The sequence below is a fragment of the Hyperolius riggenbachi genome, chromosome 10 (genome assembly GCF_040937935.1).
Source record: "Hyperolius riggenbachi isolate aHypRig1 chromosome 10, aHypRig1.pri, whole genome shotgun sequence".
Classification (NCBI taxonomy): Eukaryota; Metazoa; Chordata; class Amphibia; order Anura; family Hyperoliidae; genus Hyperolius; species Hyperolius riggenbachi.
Genome location: NC_090655.1, coordinates 214226154 through 214246341, shown reverse-complemented (window position 1 = coordinate 214246341; position 20188 = coordinate 214226154). Strand labels below are relative to the sequence as shown.

The window sequence follows — 20188 nt, the reverse complement described above, 5'->3', positions numbered from 1 at the left end:
AGCTGCATGGGTGTATGTCCTCCCCTACCCTTTGTTCAACCTCTTCAATGTTTTCCCCCTCGTTTTTAAAGACCTGACCTTGTTCCAAGCTTTCTGCATCATATAGACAAAAGGGTTAAATGCTAGTAAGTGAAGAAACAAAGGATTAGCAATAGGGGGTGCAGAGGTTGCAACCACATCAGGGTCCTTGGACCAGAGTGGCCCCAACGGGCCCTCCCTCAACCACAGTATTAGCTCTCTATTGGTCCTGTGCGCATAATAATCACTTCTATAGATAGTTTGAATAATGATAATCATTAACAAACTTCTCCCCATTCCCTTCTTGCACCTCTGACACTGTAGTTGTCATTGGCAGGTTTTGGTGCGCCATATCAATTGTTATGTATAGAGTGCTTGGGGGGCCCCAATGTAAAGCTTGCATCGGGGCCCACAGCTCCTTAGCTACGCCACTATGAAAAAACCTCTGTGCCTCCAGGGCCTGTGCAAATTCAAGAGCAAACCACTATAGCTGAGTCGTTTAGGTATAGATTGTCCCATCCCACTTATTGGTAAAGTTGTGCTGCTAGTAAGTAAAGCCAGGGATTAGAAACACCCAGTCCCCTCCCTCATCGTTTGGGTATTGGTGAGTTTCTAGCTTAATTCTGAGTTGTTTTTTGTCCAAATTAAGAAGTTTTGAATCAGGATGATACCGTTTATTGGCTAACTTAAAAGAATAAAGGTCAGCAAGCTTTCGTCAGACTTCAATCCTGTTTGCTTACAAGATGTTGGAACAGACAGCTATAAACATGCAACATCAAAAGGGGATACATAGATATTTTTTTTTGCAGCCATAAATGCATGTCATTAAAGGAGTTATCAGGCATTTAGTAGTAAAATAAGGGCTACTTACCCGGGACTTTGTCCAGCCCCAAGCTCCCAGCATGTCCTTAACCGCAGCTCTACCCGCAGACGTTCACCTCCTCTGCCTCCCGGTCCGCGGTGATGACGTCAGGCCGACCTGGAGGTCGGCCTGTACTGCGCCTGCGCGAGCGGCGCTGTCAATCACCACCATATGGACCGGAGCGTACTGCGCAGGCACAGTAGTTCTCACTTACACCAAGGAAGTCACAAGCAGCGGACATACTTCCTGTGCCCATCTAAAACATTAATTATAAAACCTGCAGGTCACAAAAAAGACAACAGAATTCTAGAAAATTCTGATTATCACAGTACATGAAATTAATTTAAGCTTGGTTTAATTGCTTACATCAAAATTGACATTTGCAGAACGCTGGTGCTAAAGGAATGTATAAAAAAAAATCACAATGTCATAAAGCACAGTCCCATAGAGAATATATACAACAGGCATGAGAAAAACATGGGTATGTGTAGTGTAAAACATTAATAACTAGGCGGTTTCTTTTTTTTCCTCTTCCTGCCTGAAAGAGTTAACATTAAGGCATGCAAGTGATGATTTCTCTCGATGGATCCTTGCTGGACTATAGCGTAACCCTCAACGATAAGAAATTACAGCCACAATTGGCAGACAACAACTTTTGACTGCAGGGGATAAATAATAAAGGTCAATAGTTCCTCTATTTTAGCTCTGGGACACTTTATAGACTGCCATTGAGCAGAGACAATAAAACATTAGAAGCCTGATTTATCAAGCTGTGTATACATGTGATGTATACATATGTAAATTAACTTAGTAGCAGTCGTGAGTGAAGTATCGTGGTCGCTATACCTCACAGGACCGCCCGCATTTAAAGTTAGGTGCATTTTCATGTAAGCAATGCGTGTAACTAAGCGAAGGCACACTCCTTACATAGCAGTGAGTGCTGCTATGTAAGGCAGGGAAAGCGGGTGCTTATTCACATTAAGCTGCACTGCTATGAATCAGGCCCTACATCTACTTTGTAAATGTTTAAACATAAAACAAAACCGTGGGATATCTAAAAAAAAAAATATATATATATATTTAGGAGAAGAGGGATAGACAATTGTTTATCTCAGTTTATTTTCACCTTAGGTTCATTCTAAGCTCATATGCACAGTTATCCGTTTGTTCTCCAAAATGCAGCAAAAAAACAAACAAACTGGACCTACTATGCTGGATGTCTGTATGCAGACTTCACTTCAGGCCAATGTGGCCTAGCACCTCCCTGATCCACACTGGCAGTAAACAAGTGTTTCTTATACTTATGTGTGCACGACGTATCGCTATCCTTTAGAATTATAGCCGCAAAAAGTGGGAAGAGTATGAAAAATAATACTAACAAAGTCATATTCCATGACAAAGGAGGATGGTATATTCTCCAGGAGTTTACATATCGTTAGATACAGTCACTCTGATTTTCCATATACAGTGGAACCTTGGTTTGCGAGTATAATTCGTTGTGAAAACATGTTTGTAATCCAAAGCACTCATATCAAAGCAAATTTCCCTATAAGGATTAATGGAATGGAATCCGAAAAAATCCATTCATAGTAAAATAATCAATACAAAGCACTGTAAAGTGTGTGTGTGTGTGTGTGTGTGTGTGTGGTGTGTGGTGTGTGGTGTGTGTGTGTGTGGTGTGTGTGTGTGGTGTGTGGTGTGTGGTGTGTGTGTGTGTGTGGTGTGTGGTGTGTGGTGTGTGTGAGTGTGTGAGTGTGTGAGTGTGTGAGTGTGAGTGTGAGTGTGAGTGTGAGTGTGTGTGTGTGTGTGGTGTGTGTGTGTGTGTGGTGTGTGGTGTGTGTGTGTGGTGTGTGTGTGTGGTGTGTGGTGTGTGTGTGTGGTGTGTGTGTGTGGTGTGTGTGTGTGGTGTGTGTGTGTGGTGTGTGTGTGTGGTGTGTGGTGTGTGGTGTGTGGTGTGTGGTGTGTGGTGTGTGTGTGTGTGGGTGTGTGGTGTGTGGTGTGTGGTGTGTGGTGTGTGGTGTGTGGTGTGTGGTGTGTGGTGTGTGTGTGTGTGGTGTGTGGTGTGTGGTGTGTGTGTGTGTGGTGTGTGGTGTGTGGTGTGTGGTGTGTGTGTGTGTTTCCAATATGTAAGTATATGATCTGCAGATGGAAAGCCAGCCAGTGGGGATTCCTAGAAAACCAGCCGCAGTCCATCTATAACTATAGATTATGTCATGTAATAAAAACCTTAAAATACAATAAAGAGAAACTCCGACCAAAAATTGACCTTTATCCCAATCAGTAGCTGATGAGAAAGCTATTCCATTTCACAAACAAACGATCAGGGGTCGCTGTATGACTGATATTGTGGTGAAACCCCTCCCACAAGTAACCCCTCCCACAAGAAAAGTTCAAACTTTTGGCAGTTTCCTGTCTGTGAACCTTGCTGCATTGTGGTAAATAGCTGTTACAGCTGTCTCCAACTGCCAAAAACCATGCAGCAGCTACATCACCTGCCAACAGTAAAATGTTCACTGGAGTTCCTCTTTAAGTACAATCCTGCAGCGTCAAGGGAAAAGAACCATCGGCTCAGTTGTGATGACGAGACGCACGCATACGTACTGCGCTTGTATATCAAGTTAAAAATTCATAAAAATGTTTGCTAGTCTTTCAAAGCGCTTTTAAAACAAGTTGCTTGCAATACAAGGTTTTACTGTAATACGGTTGGTTTTCAGTTTGTTCTGTAGTACAATGTCCAGCTCTTCAAGAAACTGACAAAGTGTGTCACTTCACAGGGAGGGAAAGTATTTGATCCCCTGCTGATTTGCCTTGTGACCAAGAAATGGCCATTCTAGAATTGTATTGGTAGGTTTATTGTAGCTGTGAGAAACAGAATAACAACAAAAGAACCCTCAAAAACCCAGTGCATCAAAGTCAGAACCAGATGTGCACTGTAATGAGTGAAATAAGTATTTCATCCCTTATCAACTAGCAAGATTCCAGGCTCCCAGGTATCTTCACTGTATGCAGGTAGCGAGCTGAGATTAGGAGCCCCCTCTGTAAGGTTTGCTTGCTTGTTACCTGTATACAATACACCTGCCCAAAAAAGCAATCAGTAAATCAGATTCCAAACTAGCCAATATGGCCAAGACCAAAGAACCATCAAAAGGATGTCTGGGACACAATTGTAGACCTGCACAAGGCTGGACTGGGCTTATCGCCAAGCAGCTTAGTGAGAAGGTGGCAACAGTTGGCGCGATCATTTGCAAATGGAAGAAACACAAAATAACTCTCAGTCTCTCTCAGTCTGGGGCTCCATGCAAGATCTCACCTCATGGAGATGCAATGATCATTAGAAATGTGACAGAGCAGCCCAGAACTACACGGGTGAAACCTTTCAATGATCTTAGGGCAGCTGGGATCATAGTCACCAAGAAAACAATTGGTAACACTATGCCATGAAGGAGTTAAATCTTGCAGAGCCCATAAGGTCCCCCTGCTCAAGACAGCACATGTACAGTCCCGTCTGCAGTTTGCCAATGCACATCTGAATGAACCAGACGAGAACTAGGTGAAAGTGTAGTGGTCTTGTGACCAAAACTGTCATCAACTCAAGTAGTCGTTGTGTTTGGAGGAAGAGGAATGCTGCACATGATGTCCAAGAACACTTTCCCAGCCATCAGACATGGAGGTTGACATACAATGTTTTTTTTTTTTTTTTTTTTACTGCTAAGGGGACAGAAAACCTTCACCACATGGAAGGGATGAGGGACGAGGTCATGTACCATCAAATCTTGGATGGGTCACGGATGAGTATTCCAGCATGACAATGACCCAAAACACACATCCAAGGCAACACATGAAGGTCTTAGAGTGGCCCAGCCAGTCTCCAGACCTTAGTCCAACAGAAAATCTTTGGAGGGAGCTGAATTTGAGATGCCAAACTTCAGTCTCAAAACCATACTGACTGCAAGGAGGAGTGGGCCAAAATCCTATTTATATGTGCAAATCTGGTGGCCAACTTCAAGAACATCTGACCTCTGTGAATGCCAACAAGGGTTTTGTACCACCAAGTAACTAAGTCATCTTTTGATTAGGGGATCAAATGCTTATTTCACCGATTGTAATACACATCAACCTCTGACTTTGGGGTACAGAGTTTTTGTAGGTTCTTTTGTTGTTGTTCCATCTTTCACAGCTACAACAAAACCTACAATTACATCCTAAATGACAATTATAGACTGGTAATTTCTTGGTCAGAGGGCAAATGAGCAAAATCAGCCGGGCTTCAAATACTTCTTTCCCTCACTGTAAATACAGATAAGAATGGAAATCTGTTTTACCACCTTATAATAGGAGAAAAGTAAAACTTAGAAACAGTAAACAATAAAAAAATAGAAACCGTACACCATAAACACTAATTAGCCAAAACATTAGAACAATGCTCGTAATATTGTGTAGGTCCACCTTCACCCACCAAAACAGTTGTGATCCATCAGTCATAGTGTTCAACAAACTTCAGAAAGTGTCCTTTGGATTGAGGACATTAGCAGCCTTTAGTTCTATAACGTGTGAGGTGGGAGGTCTCTACAGATTGGAATTTCTTTTTCAGCACATCCCCACACACTCAGTCAGACGGAGGTAATTTGGAGGCCAAAGACAACATGATTTATCATGCCAAGCTATCTTCTTCCGGATCAGCTTATTTTGGCGCGCGGCTCACAGATCAGAGTGGCAAAACTGGCGCCCCATAGCAGGAATGCTATGCTGCACGAGGAGCATAGCGGTAATTTGGGGCTCTGGCGGCTGTCAGATGCCAAATTACATCTCCCTCCGAGTTGTGACAACTCGGAGGGGGAAACGTTTTTAACGCCGCCTCGGAGTTTAGCGGCAGCGGTGAGAGCAGTCATTCGGCTCTCACCGCGCCGAACTGAGCATTGCCGAAACAATATGCAATCTTCTTCCATTGCTCCATTGTCCAGGAGTCATCCTCACATTCTTGTTATAGGCATGTGTCCGCATGAGAACTCCATGTACAGCAAATTGCAATGTATTGTGAGTTCTAGCACCTGGCTCTCATGGACATTACATATTTCAGAAATGTGTGCCACATTAGCTAGAGGAACTAAACACTGCTTACCAGGAACATGCATGGAAATGCTATGACTCAATATTAAAGAAAATGCAAGACAAAAGTAGAAAAAAAATAAATGTAAACAGGAACAGAACCAGTAACTGTCAGGAAGATCTCACCATGGAGTCACAAAGAGACAGAGGAAACCAGTAGGTGACTTAAAAAGAAACCGTAACCAAGAATTGAACTTCATCCCAATCAGTAGCCGATACCCCTTTTCCAATGAGAAATCTTTTCCTTTTCACAAACGGATCATCAGGGGGCTCTGTATGGATGATATTGTGGTAAAACCCCTCCCACAGTGTGATGTGGGCGGAGCAGTGCTTTTCAGCGCTGCTAGATTTGGGCGCAGCCGGCTCCTCCATAGACTTCAATAGGAATCATTCCTATTGAAGCGCTCAGTGAGTAACGTCGGCTCCGTCAGAAGACAGAGCCGAAGTTGCTTAAAAACATAATAATTCGGCCTCCAGCAATCGCTGGAAGCCGAATTATTTCATTCCCCCACTATCCATGACGGCCTGGAGGGGGAATAGTAATTAAATCGGCCCAGACTTGTGCAGAAGCAGGATCAGCTATATACCGCTGTATCCTGCGCCCAAGTCTACCGGCGCCGATTTCAAATGTACGCGATGTGGGAGCCTTGTTACATTGTGGGAAATAACAGCTGTTTACAGCTGTTTCCAACTGCCAAAAAAAAAAAAAAAAAACAAGCAGCACCTCCTTCCACTGACATCACCTGCCAGCAGTAAAAATGTCACCATGTGATAAATGTCAGAATGTAAATCAGATAAGGGACAGATTTTACAATGGGCAAACACTACCAATCATTTATACATACTTATTGTAAAAATGAAGCAATTTTTTTTATTACATTATTTTCACTGGAGGTCTACTTTAAAGCTAATGTTAAGCGTAAAAAAACAAAACAGAAACTCACCTATGGAGAGGTAAGGCTCTGGGTGCTATAGAGCCTTCCTAGGAGGCTTTGGAAGTCTTCGGGAGCCCGAGTGCTCCTGAAGACTGGTGGCACTATACTGTGCATGCCTGAGCATGAGACAGCAATGCGGAGCCGCCCATCTTGGGAAACACGCAGGCTCCAAATCATCCCGCAGTGGCACAGAGCAGTATCCAACCGATACTACTCCCGGAGGTGACCGCGAGAGGAGCGGGAAGGCTCTATACATGCAGAGTTCCCCAACCCTGTCCTCAAGGCCCACCAACAGTGCATGTTTTGCAGAAAACCACAAATATGCACAGGTGAGGTAATTAGTGTTGCAGCAGAGCTGATTAACTAACACTCTGGATTTCCACAAAACATGAACTGTTGGTAGGCCTTGAGGACAGGGTTGGAGAACACTGCTTATAGGACCCATAGCCTTCCCTCTCCATAGATAAGGATCTGTTTTGTTTTTTTGTTATGCTTAAGATTCACTTTAATCCACCAGACTCCACTCATCACTGAAATATCAGCCGATTCCTACTCATCTCTGTCATTCACCATTTTCGTACTGACAGAACTATTCCACCTATGAACAAGTAGCATAAATATGTCACCAACATAAGCAGCTGTGCGTTTTCTGGTTATGAATTACAGTGTGTACTCATATCCAATTTACTATATGGGAATGCCTTCTTATAGTAGAACTATACTCAGAATTTCCTCTCTGCACTTAAAGCGTAGCCACATTGAGATAAATATTTTTTTTCTCCAAAAAAGGTTAATACAATTTATAAAAATCCTAAAAAACCTGGAGTTTAAAATATGGTTTCATTTTGCAGGGAGCACTGAAGGGGTTAAGCCTCAGTGTTTACTGTATAATGGAGAACTGCCATGGCAGTGCACCTGCAGTCTATTCACAGCTGCTGATAAGAATGAATTAGACTTTTTTTATCTGGCTAAATAAACACAGAGCAGTGGATTTCTTCAGCAACTATATGTGGAACAAATACTTTTCATTGTGTGCTGTGCAAACGTTCAGCTTCGCTTTAACAGAATGCATTGTCTGAACCATTAAATGAGCTACTTTCAAGATGAAACATTTCCCATACTCTATACATGAAACAGAGCATCTGCCTGATTGAATTATCTGGCAATTATGAAGAGATTTCCAGCCTGCAGTCTAAGAACGAAAAAGGATACCTGCAGGGGTGTACTTTGACTGCTGAAGGTCTTTTTTAAGAATAAAACATTTCCCACACTGTGAACATGAAAAAGGACGACCAGCTATTTGAGTTTTCTGGTGTGAAATAAGATGTCTCTTCTCCAAAAAACCTTTCCTACACTCTGAACAGCCATACGGGTGGTTCCCAGTGTGTGTGTTCTGGCATGTGGGATTAGCTATTTTACATATGTAATCTTTTCCGCACTCTGGACATAAAAATGGACGCTCCCCCGGATGATCTCTGTTGGGTAACCCGAGAGTAGTATTCAGTTTAACGCATGATGTACTGGAAGACTCCGAAGGATGTGATACATCAGGTAATTCCTCCCGATCAGAGAGGTGCAGTGAGCTATCGTCCTGGTGAAGTTGGTGATGTGCATTTCCAGTAATGGGGTTTCCTGCTGGAGTACACTGTGTGACACTGTTATCTTCTGCATTATACTCTGGAGGTGGAATAAGATGTTCCTCTGAGATGATCACAATATCCAGTCCATCTATTGGGGGAAATGATAATAGTTACAGTACATATTATCCGAGAAAAAATGTACAGCTACCTATCTATTTAAATGCGGTTAGCAAACCAAATGTGGGTACCAACACAAACAAAGCAATCAAAGAGAAGAGTGCCCCACTTTGGATATTCAAAAGAAAAAGTCCCAAATTCATTATGAGTGAAAAAATTTAAACATTTATTGAAGGTCTTGTCCAGTGCTGAATGTATTCAGCCCTCAGAAAGGTGCCAATGCAGGTTACAATATTGATACATATATGGAAATGTAGACAATCTATGATAAGCAGAAAACAATCAACCCCTGATGAGAAACACCTAGGAAAAAAAACTGCACTGTGCAAACCCTAAAAATCAAAGTATGTTTACAAAAAGTGCTGCCATGCCAAAAATGGATGGCAAAAGATGTAATAACAAGGGTCCAAGGGACTAGGTAGGAGTAAAGTGCAAACAGAGAATAATTCAGATGATCTGAAAGCGCAATAGTGCAAAAGTGTCAGAGCTTACGAAGAAACGGCACCCAGGTGGAGGCAGGGGTCAGCCTTACACGCTCGCAGCTAGTGGCTGCTTCCCATGGAGGCATAGTTACACAACAGTCATTCTCCTGACTGCAGTCTGAAGTCATATATGTTGCTCTAGTAGTGAATGATGTGTTGGCATTTTAATTCAGGATCCCGCATTCGGAAACCTGAATTATGCTGAACACCGCACTTCAGCACCCAAGTTAGTGGCCAGGGTTGCATTCCGCATGTCACGTGAGGGATATGAAGGCTTACATATTTATTTTCTTCTAAACAGTACCAGTTACCTGGCTGCCCTGTTAATCACTCTGGCATCAGTATAGTCTGAATCACACACCTGAAACACGCACGCAGCAAATCTAGTCACACTTCGGTCAGAAACACCTGATCTGCATGCTTGTTGAAGGTAAAGCTTATGTGGTCCATCACTACAGAAAGGTGGGGCTAGGAGATTATGCCAAAGGCCTTATCCACACTACATTCAGGATCGGAGAAGGCCTTTGACTGACTCTCATCGGCTTATTTAAACTTAAACATTCCTGGTCTCATACCTCCCAACATTTGAAGATGTGAAAAAGGGACACTTAAGCCACGCCCCTGTGCGGCCTTAAGCCACACCCCTGCTTTTGCAGGAGGGTGACAATGGGAGGAATGAGTTTGCGGCCAGTGGGTGGGAGAGGGTGACACTGGGTGGGGGAGGTAGGTGCCAGTGGGTAGGTGGAGGGCGTTAGTGGAAAGTGGAGGGTGTCAGTGGGCAGAGAGGAGGGTGCAAGTGAGCAGGGAGGAGGGTGAACCTGGGTGGGGAGGAGGGTGCCAGTGGGTAGGAGGAGGGTACCTGTGGGTGGAAAGGAGGGCGACACTGGGTGGGGAGGAGGGTGCCAGTGGGTAGGAGAAGGGTGACACTGGGTGGGGAGGAGGGTGCCAGTGGGTGGAAAGGAGGGTGCCACTGGGTGGGGGAGAAAGGTGCCAGTGGGTAGGAGGAGGGTGTTAGTGGAAAGTGGAGGGTGTCAGTGGGCAGAGAGGAGGGTGCCAGTGAGCAGGGAGGAGGGTGAACCTGGGTGGGGAGGAGGGTGCCAGTGGGTAGGAGGAGGGTGATACTGGGTGGAGAGGAGAGTGCCAGTGAGCAAAGAAGAGGGTGCCAGTTGGTGGGGAGGAGGGTGCCAGTGGGTGGGGAGGAGGGTGTCAGTGGGTAGGAGGAGGGTGTCAGTGGGTGGGGAGGAGGGCACCTGTGGGTGGAAAGGAGGGTGCCACTGGGTGGGGGAGAAAGGTGCCAGTGGGTAGGAGGAGGGTGACACTGGGTGGGGAGGAGGGTACCTGTGGGTGGAAAGGAGTGTGCCACTGGGTGGGGGAGAAAGGTGCCAGTGGGTAGGAGGAAGGTGTCAGTGGGTAAGAGGAGGGTGCCACTCAGCAAAGAGGAGGGTGCTAGTGGGTGGGGAGGAGGGTGTCAGTGGGTAGGAGGAGGGTGTCAGTCAGCGAAGAGGGTGCCAGTGGGTGGGGTGGAGGGTGCCAGTGGGTGGGGAGGAGGGTGCTAGTGGGTGGGGACGAGGGTGTCAGTGGTTAGGAGGAGGGTGCCAGTCAGCAAAGAGGGTGCCGGTGGGGAGGAGGGTGCTAGTGGTTAGGGGGGTTGTCAGTGGAGGGGGGGAGAATGCCCGTGGGTGAGGAGGAAAGTGCCCCTGTGTGGGGAGGAAATTGCCCTGGGCAGAGAAGAGATGACAGAAATGATCGAGGCGCCAGCCGCGCCAATAAGGAATGCGGGAGCCTGCTTTATTTCTCCCTCCCTTCCTCTGAATGCCCCCACCTGCTGTGAATGTGTCTCCCCCCCCCCCCCCCGTATGCAGTGTATGCGGAGCGGTAGGTCCTCTTACCGCAATCCATGCGCACCGGCAACTAGTCTCTACTTCCTTTGACGTCATGGTAAACAGGAAGCAAGAGACTAGTTGCCGGTGCACATGGATTGCGGTAAGAGGACCTACCGCTCCGCAAACACTGCATACGGGGGGGGGGGGGGGGGGCACATTCACAGCAGGTGGGAACATTCAGAGGAAGGGAGGAAGGAATAAAGCAGGCTCCCGCATCCCTTATTGGCGCGGCTGGCGCCTCGATCATTTCTGTCATCTCTTCTCTCCCCAGCCGGCCGGGACTTAAGGGGGGGCTTCCCGGGATAGCGGGAGAGCCCCCCCAAATCGGGAGAATCCCGACCAATCCGGGACGGTTGGAGGGCATGCTGGTCTTGTTTTCGGACTGTCTACCTTGGGTGAGGCCTACTTGGTTGTTGTCATATTTTAAGCCTGAAGAGAAAGACTGAAGGAGAACGTGTGAATATTTTCTGTATTTGGTGTTTATTCCTCACCTGTGCTGATCTCTGGAGGAACTTCCTCCTGTGTACACGGCTCATCATCAATCACATACATCTCCTGTACTTCCTGTTCTTCAGCTCTAACAGTAATCAAATCTTCACCCTAAAATAAGGTCAAAAAGAAATAGACAAGAAAGAGTTTGTAACCCAACAGAGCTTTCCTTCAGTGCCTCCCACCTACATTCAACACGGTTTCTATTAAAGGCACTCTAGGTTCCAGCGTTCAGGGGTAGAACACCACCAAAACCCAGAAGAAGGCTCAGCAAAGGCTGTTCTTCCTGCGACAACAGAAAAAAAAATGTGGAATGCTACATGAGCTGGTAACTAGCTTCTTACAGTTGAATCTATCCTCTGCTCCTCCCCGATCGTCTGCTACCCAGGCACAACCGCAAAGGACAGGTTCAAACTTCCAAGGCAGCTGCTGACAGTTGAATACAAACTTCAAAGAGTCATCAATGCTGTGGAGAGGTTCATCAGTCATCCCTGCCGCTACTGGACCTCCTACACACCTCTAGACTGAGGACCAGGGCCAACAGGATAACAAACGATCCGCCCCATCGGGCGACGCTACAAAACCATCCCCACCAGACAGAGATGGATTAAGATGTAATGGGGCCCTAGGGGTAGTAGATTACGGTACCCACTTGTGGTCCTTTTGGAAAGATGAAGTGGAGAGTGGTCAAAGAAGGTGGCAGGTGGGCCCCTTGACACCCACTAGGCCCCAAGCACCTGACTAGGTTGCCTGGTGGATAAAACCTGCTCTGCCACCAGAACCTCCAGGCACAGGAACACCTTCTTCCAAGAAGTCCATCTTCTAAACTCAACTCCCCTCTCCAGTCCCTAGCCTCCCACACCTGTTCTGTTCTGAATTCAACTCCCCTCTCCAGTCCCTAGCCTCCCACATCTGTTCTGAATTCAAGTCCCATCTCCAGTCCCTAACCCCCCACACCTGTTCTGTTCTGAATTCAACTCCCCTCTTCAGTCCCCAGCCTACCACACCTGTTCTGTTCTGAATTCAACACCCCTCTCCAGTCCCTAGCCTCCCACACCTGTTCTGAATTCAAGTCCCATCTCCAGTCCCTAACCCCCAAACCTGTCCTGTTCTGAACTCAACTCCCTTCTCCAGTCCTTAGCCTCCCACACCTGTTCTGTTCTGAACTCAACTCCCCTCTCCAGTCCCTAGCCTCCCACACCTGGTCTGAACTCGAGTCCCCTCTCCAGTCCCTAACCGCCCACACCTGTTCTGTTCTGAATTCAAGTTCCATCTCCAGTCCCTAACCCCCCAAACCTGTTCTGTACTGAACTCAACTCCCTTCTCCAGTCCTTAGCCTCCCACACCTGTTTTGTTCTGAACTCAACTCCTCTCTAGTAGAGATGTAGCAAATGGTTCCAGGCGAACTTTGGTGGTTCGCGTTCGCAGAGAACCGGGAACTTTTTTTCAAAGTTCCGTTCGCCCATAGACTTTAATGGCCGCTGACTAACGGTTAATAGCAAAGTCCCCTTACATAGTAGAAACGCCAAAATTGTTGGGAATGTTAAGTGGAATAGTGGAAACAAGAGAATTTTTTTTTTTTAAAAAGACCTTATAGTTTTTGAGAAAATCAATTTTAAAGTTTCAAAGTAAAATGAGCCGATTCATAAAAAAAAAAGAACAGATTCATTAAAAAGAACCGGATGATTCAAAAACCGTTAGTATAGCAGAGAATGCGTCCTGAGCAGGACGTGAAGCTGCCGGCTCCGCTGCTGTCTCTCCCCACCTGCCTGCACCTGCCACCCTCACCTAGCCTGGCACCCGGTGCACCCATGGGTGCCAAGCTAGGTGAGGGTGACAGGTGAGGAGGTGGGGAGAGACAGCAGGAGCCGGCAGCTATGCGTCCGAAAGGACGCATTCTCTGCTATGTGGGAGGCATCGGAGATCTTCAATCAACTTAATTGAAGATCGCAACATAAGAGGATACAGTTCGTTGGATCATTTACCGTGGATATTGGCGTGGGAAAACTTTTTTAAAGGTACATGTAAGTATTTATGGTTAATTTAGAATAATAAAATACTTTTCTCGTGGTTGTGTTTTTATTTCATTTAACCCTTTGTGGAAATGGGTAAGGGGTACTTTGTACCCCTATACTCATTTCTCCTGGGAGGGGGGTGGGCATCTGGGAGTCCCCTTCTTAAAGGGGGAAGGCTTGGCCACCCCTCCCCCCCCCCATACCATGGACCATGCGGGCTGGTATAGCTCAAGGTGCAAAGCCCCAGTCGGCCGGGGCTCCGCATTCTGGCTATCTCAGCCTGCATGGGGGACAAGGGGTTACAGAGGCTCGGGAGGGGGAACCCCACGCCATTTTTTTTTTCAGATTTCCCACACACAGCAAATAAAAAAAAATAAAAACATTTTTTAAAGGACTTCCGAGGCCACAAATGTGAAAAAAGTTAAATACCTTTTCATAATCCATATCCATTGAGGACGCCATCTGCATCCTCCCGTTCATTCCGCCATGGCTCCAGCACTAATAACGGCCCTGGTCGAGTCCCGACCCCTCTGAACGGGTCGGGTTCTCAACTCATCCCCCCCTCAATATGGCCGCCACAGATTGTCACGGCTGCGCAGTCCGCATAGACGCGATTGTGGCTGCGCAGCTCTAGCACTTCCTCTCGATGCGTCCGATGTATGCACGCATAATGATGACGCAGTGGGAGGAAGGCCTAGAGCAGCGCAGCCGCAATCGCGCCTATGCAGACTGCACAGCAGCGGCAATCTGTGGCGGCCATATTGAGGAGGGAATGAGAACCCGACCCTTTTGGAGGGGTTGGGGCCCGACCGGGGCCGGTATTACTGCGGGAGCCATGGGGGAATGAACGGGAGGGCGCGGATGGCGTCCTCCATGGATCTGGATTATGAAAAGGTATTTAACTTTTTTCACATTTGTGGCCTAGGAAGTCCGTTAAATATTGTTTCCCGCTATCTTTTTAACATATCCTGTAAATTTGGTGTTGCTAGGATGTAAGGGGCCTTTGCTATTAACTGATAAAGTCGTCGGGTGACGATGATAACCAACCAGAATTATAGGGGTGCAAAAGTGCTGAATTCTGCCATAGGCTTCCATTAGGCTCCCTATTTCACTTTCAAAAATCTCAAATCTTTTCAAAGGGCGATGGCTCAGCAGTGGCAAATTTTCTAGCATTGTAGGGACTCTTAGGGGGGGATCATGACTGGTGAGTTTCGGGCCCCTAGGCCGAAGAGGTCATAGTCTAGGGCAGGGGTGCCCACGCTTTTTGGCTTGCGAGTTACTTTAAAATTTGCCAAGCCCAGGAGATCTACAAACATTCAGGTAGCTAGGTATACGTGCCTTCAGTATAGGTAGATAGGTATAGGGGCCTTCAGTATAGTTAGCCAGGTATAGTGAAGTTAGGTGTAGGAGCCTTCAGTATAGTTAGCCAGGTATAGTGTAGATAGGTATAGGGGCCTACAGTATAGTTAGCCAGGTATAGTGTAGTTAGGTGTAGGGGCCTTCAGTATAGTTAGCCAGGTATAGTGTAGTTAGGTGTGGGTGCCTTCAGTATATAGTTAGCCAGGTATAGTGCAGTTAGGTGTAGGAGCCTTCAGTATAGTTAGCCAGGTATAGTGTAGTTAGGTGTGGGTGCCTTCAGTATAGTTAGCCAGGTATAGTGTAGTTAGGTGTAGGAGCCTTCAGTATAGGTAGCCAGGTATAGTGTAGTTAGGTGTGGGTGCCTTCAGTATAGTTAGTCAGGTATAGTGTAGTTAGGTGTGGGTGCCTTCAGTATAGGTAGCCAGGTATAGTGTATTTAGGTGTAGGAGCCTTCAGTATAGTTAGCCAGGTATAGTGTAGTTAGGTGTGGGTGCCTTCAGTATAGTTAGCCAGGTATAGTGTAGTTAGGTCTTAGGTGTAGGGGCCTTCAGTATAGTTAGCCAAGTATAGTGTAGTTAGGTGTGGGTGCCTTCAGTATAGTTAGCCAGGTATAGTGTAGTTAGGTGTAGGGGCCTTCAGTATAGTTAGCCAGGTATAGTGTAGTTAGGTGTAGGAGCCTTCAGTATAGTTAGCCAGGTATAGTGTAGTTAGGTGTAGGAGCCTTCAGTATAGTTAGCCAGGTATAGTGAAGTTAGGTGTAGGAGCCTTCAGTATAGTTAGCCAGGTATAGTGTAGTTAGGTGTGGTTGCCTTCAGTATAGTTAGCCAGGTATAGAGTAGTTAGGTGTAGGTGCCACTCACCTCCCTCCAGTTCCAGCGGCGGTGTCTGGGGCTCCTCTTGGTCTCCCCTCCTTCGGCCGCGCTGGGTCAGTGCAGATGCGCGGCATAGATGAAGACTCCGGCGAGCGAAGGAGGCGGCGGGCAGCGTGCGCTGACGCATTGTGCCCAGCACCGCCCCCAGCTATGACGTTGCGGCGTCCTCCATTCCCGCTGCGCTGCCCCTCTCCTCTCTGCCTCTTCCGATTGGCTAGCGGCCAACAGGAGTGCAAAAGTGGTAAAATCCCCCATAGGCTTTCATTGGGTCTCCTATTTCACGTTCCAAAATCTCACACCATTTCAAAGGGCAATGGCTCAGCAGTGGCAAAACTCACCAGTCATGATCCCCCTAAGGGTCTCTACAATGGTAGAAAATGTGCAACTGCTGAGCCATCGCCCTTTGAAAAATTGTGAGATTTTGGAAAGTGAAATAGGGAGCCAATCAAAGCCTATGGGGGATTTTACCACTTTTGCACCCCTGTAACTCTGGTTTGCAGAGATGTAGGGAACCCATCTTTGGAGTCCAAGTATAACAATATGTCTTCTACCTGCATGAGATGTCATGAGATTCAGACGTTCCTAACGGCCATGGCTGCGATTCATGTACGTCAGAATCGCCACCATTGACATTGCCCAAATAAACAGGTTTTTGTGACCCTAGGCTATGACCTCTTTGGCCTAGGGGCCCGAAACTCACCAGTCATGATCCCCCTAAGAGTCCCTACAATGCTAGAAAATTTGCTACTGCTGAGCCATTGCCCTTTGAAAAGATGTGAGATTTTGGAAAGTGAAATAGGGAGCCAATCAAAGCCTATGGGGGATTTTACTACTTTTGTACCCCTGTAACTCTGGTTTGCAGAGATGTAGGGAACCCATCTTTGGAGTCCAAGTATAACAATATGTCTTCTACCTGCATGAGACATGTCATGAGATTCAGACGTTGCTAACGGCCATGGTTGCGATTTATGTTCGTCAAAATTCCCACCATTGACATTGCCCAAATAAACAGGTTTTTGTGACCCTAGGCTATGACCTCTTTGGCCTAGGGGCCCGAAACTCACCAGTTATGATCCCCCTAAGAGTCCCTACAATGCTAGAAAATTTGCAACTGCTGAGCCATCGCCCTTTGAAAAGATTTGAGATTTTTGAAAGTGAAATAGGGAGCCTAATGGAAGCCTATGGCAGAATTCAGCACTTTTGCACCCTTATAATTCTAGTTGGTTATCATCACCCGCCGACTTTAGCAGTTAATAGCAAAGGCCCCTTACATCCTAGCAACACCAAATTTGCAGGATATGTTAAAAAGATAGCAGGAAACAATATTTAAAGGACTTCCGAGGCCACAAATGTGAAAAAAGTGAAATACCGTTTTATAATCCAGATCCATGGAGGACGCCATCCGCGCCCTCCCGTTCATTCCCCCATGGCTCCCGCGGTAATACCGGCCCCGGTCGGGTCCCGACTCCTGACCCCTCCGAATGAGTCGGGTTCTCATTCCCCACTCAATATGGCCGCCACAGATTGCCGCGGCTGCGCAGTCCGCATAGACGCGATTGCAGTTGCGCAGCTCTAGGGCCTCCTCCTGGTGCTTCACACCCTGAGCTATACCAGCCCGCATGGTCCATGGTATGGGAGGCTCCGGGGGGGGGGTGAGGGGTAGCCAAGCCTTCCCCCCCTCCCCCCCCCGAGCCCTTGTCCAATCCATGGACAAGGGGCTCTTCCCCACCTCCGGTGCCCCAGGCGGAGGTGGGGGCGACGACTCCCTGGGGGGGGGGTTCATGGTGGCATCTGGGAGTCCCCTTTAAGAAGGGAACCCCAGATGCCCACCCCCTCCCAGGAGAAATGAGTATAGGGGTACAAAGTACCCCTTACCCATTTCTACAAAGGGTTAAATGAAATAAAAACACAACCACGAAAAAAGTCCTTTAATTTTCTTAATTAACCAGAAATACTTACCTGCACCTTTAAAAAAAATTCCCACGCCAATATCCTCGGTAAATGATCCAACGAACTGTATCCTCTTATGTTGCGATCTTCTATTAAGTTGATTGAAGATCTCCGAAGCCCCCCACCCACATAGCAGAGAATGCGTCCTTTCGGACGCATAGCTGCTATCTCCCGCTGTCTCTCCCCACCTGCCTGCCTGCACCTGTCAACCCCCACCTAGGCTGGCACCCAGTGCAGGGTGCACTGGGTGCCAGCCTTAGGTGGGGGTTGACAGGTGAAGGCAGGTGGGGAGAGACAGCAGCGGGAGCCAACAGCTTCACGTCCTTCCGAGGAGGCATTCTCTGCTATACTAACGGCTCATGAATGTGCCGGATCTTTTAAATGAATCTGTTCTTTTTTTATGAATCAACTTTTTTTTTTTTTTTTTTTTACTTTAAAATAGATTTTCTCAAAAACTATCAGGTCTTTTTGGAAAAAAATGTTTTCCTCTTGTTCCCACTGTTCTTCTTAACATTCCCAGTAATTTTGGTGTTGCTAGCTTTTAAAGGGGCTTTGCTATTAACCGTTAAAGTCGGCGGGGGTATATTTTCCCACGGTCAGAAGGAGAATTTACATTGAAAATTTAAAATAGATTTTCTCAAAAACTATAAGGTCTTTTTGAAAAAAAAAGATTTCCTCTTATTCCCACTGTTCTTCTTAACATTTTCTGCAAGTTTGGCGTTTCTAGCTTTTAAATCGGCTTTGCTATTAACTGCTAAAGTCGGTGGGCGTTTAATATTTCCACGGTCAGAAGGAGTTACTTTAAAATTAATTTTCTCAAAAACTGTAAGGTATTTTTGAAAAAAAAAAAATCCCCTCTTGTAGTCACTGAAAGATCTCAGGTGTTAGACACCTTGGCCTCGATTCACAAAGCGGTGATAACCCAGTTATCACGCCTAAAAGACTTTAGGCGTGATGACCTTTTCACCACTGAGTTATCACCGATTTTTCCTGCTCTTCGCGCGAAGTTACCGCGCGTACGCGCGTAAGAGCGCGCGCAAAGTCCCATAGGGCTTAATGGGAGCTTCGCGCGAAGCGTCGGGTGTTGCGCGTACGCGCGGCAACTTCGCGCGAGTTTCTTCTTATCATGCCTAAAGTGACTTTAGGCGTGATAAGGGCCTTTTCACCATGGTGCTAACACTTTGCACCGCTTTGTGAATCGAGCCCCTTGAAACATATTTTCCATCACTTTTCTGGCCAGCATAAATGTTTCTAGTTTTCAAAGTTCGCCTCCCTATTGAAGTCTATTGCGGTTCGCGGAAGTTCGTGCGAACCAAACCTTCCGCGGCAGTTCGCGAACAGGGTTCGTGAACCGAAAATCGGAGGTTCGCGACATCACTACTCACATCACTACTCTCTAGTCCCTAGTCTCCCACACCTGTTCTGTTCTGAACTCGAGTCCCATCTCCAGTCCCTAACCGCCCAAACCTGTTCTGTTCTGAATTCAAGTCCCCTCTCCAGTCCCTAGCCTCTCACATCTGTTCTGCTAATATATTTTGTATTACCAAACCCGTGCCTCATTGCTTCTATGTCTGTCAATATATGTTTGTTTAATCCCCATCTATTAAATTGCACTACTGTCAATGCTGTGTGTACCACAAATAATTCCATTGATTCCGTGATTTGGTGATTGAAACAGATTCTGATAAAATATAGCATTTCTTTGGTGGGTATCCTTAGCTCCACTTACCTGATAATGGTGAGAGATGCTGTGATCTTCCTGTGTACAGTCCTGCGGGTAAAGATGACCTGCCCATATCCCTGGTGAGTTTCTGTCAATGGATCGAACTGTAGGAAACACACATACTGAGTAAATACATTGTTTTGTATGTGGTTATCAGACAATGGGGATCTCTGTGGACTTTCCGGAAGACACAAACCACTCACTTATTTACATGCTTAGCTTTTAATTAGAGATGGTCAATGATATGTTATTAATTCTGGGATTCAGGTAAATCGTATGCAGCTTGCAAATGAATCAACCAAAATAGCGAGGAAGTGCATTTTCCACGCTGTAAACAATTAACATCTTAATAAGCATTTCTACTGTTTTATACATATTGTTCCGTTTGTTGCTCACTCAGCATTGGAAAGACTACTGAATAGAAGAGACTGTAAGCTGGGAGGCACCAGTCAGTGATGTTGGTTAATTCCCCCAACCCTTGTTTGGTGATTAGCTGCTACAGAATCTAGAGGACATCCTGTAGCTGGAGAGTGTATAACTCACTGCACAGCACAGGCAGAAGAGTGGATAACTCCTAACACTGCTTACTTCTCGCTTCAGCAGCTTTGGGATAGACACAATGTGGGATGGCTAGTTTAGGTGGCTGTTCAGGCTATAGTTTATCAGATGTCTTCTTCAAAATGCTAGGACTAAATAAATGACAACCTTCTTGTGATTTTCTAGGGCTACCCATCCAT

At 46.4% G+C, this 20188-nt stretch overlaps 1 protein-coding gene across 1 annotated transcript in view; it reads right to left on the bottom strand.

The window, feature by feature from the left end:
• Positions 1-1232: 1232 nt before the first annotated feature.
• The window catches only part of LOC137534454 (oocyte zinc finger protein XlCOF8.4-like), a 34877-nt gene continuing 15921 nt past the window's right edge, over positions 1233-20188 (bottom strand). Inside the window, exons 7-9 of the mRNA XM_068255952.1 lie at positions 19458-19555; positions 11535-11643; positions 1233-8649 (exon numbers count right to left, since the gene is read on the bottom strand). Of these exons, the coding sequence (XP_068112053.1) occupies positions 8114-8649; positions 11535-11643; positions 19458-19555 (743 nt within the window). The 3' untranslated portion in view covers positions 1233-8113. The remainder of the gene's footprint in view (positions 8650-11534; positions 11644-19457; positions 19556-20188) is intronic.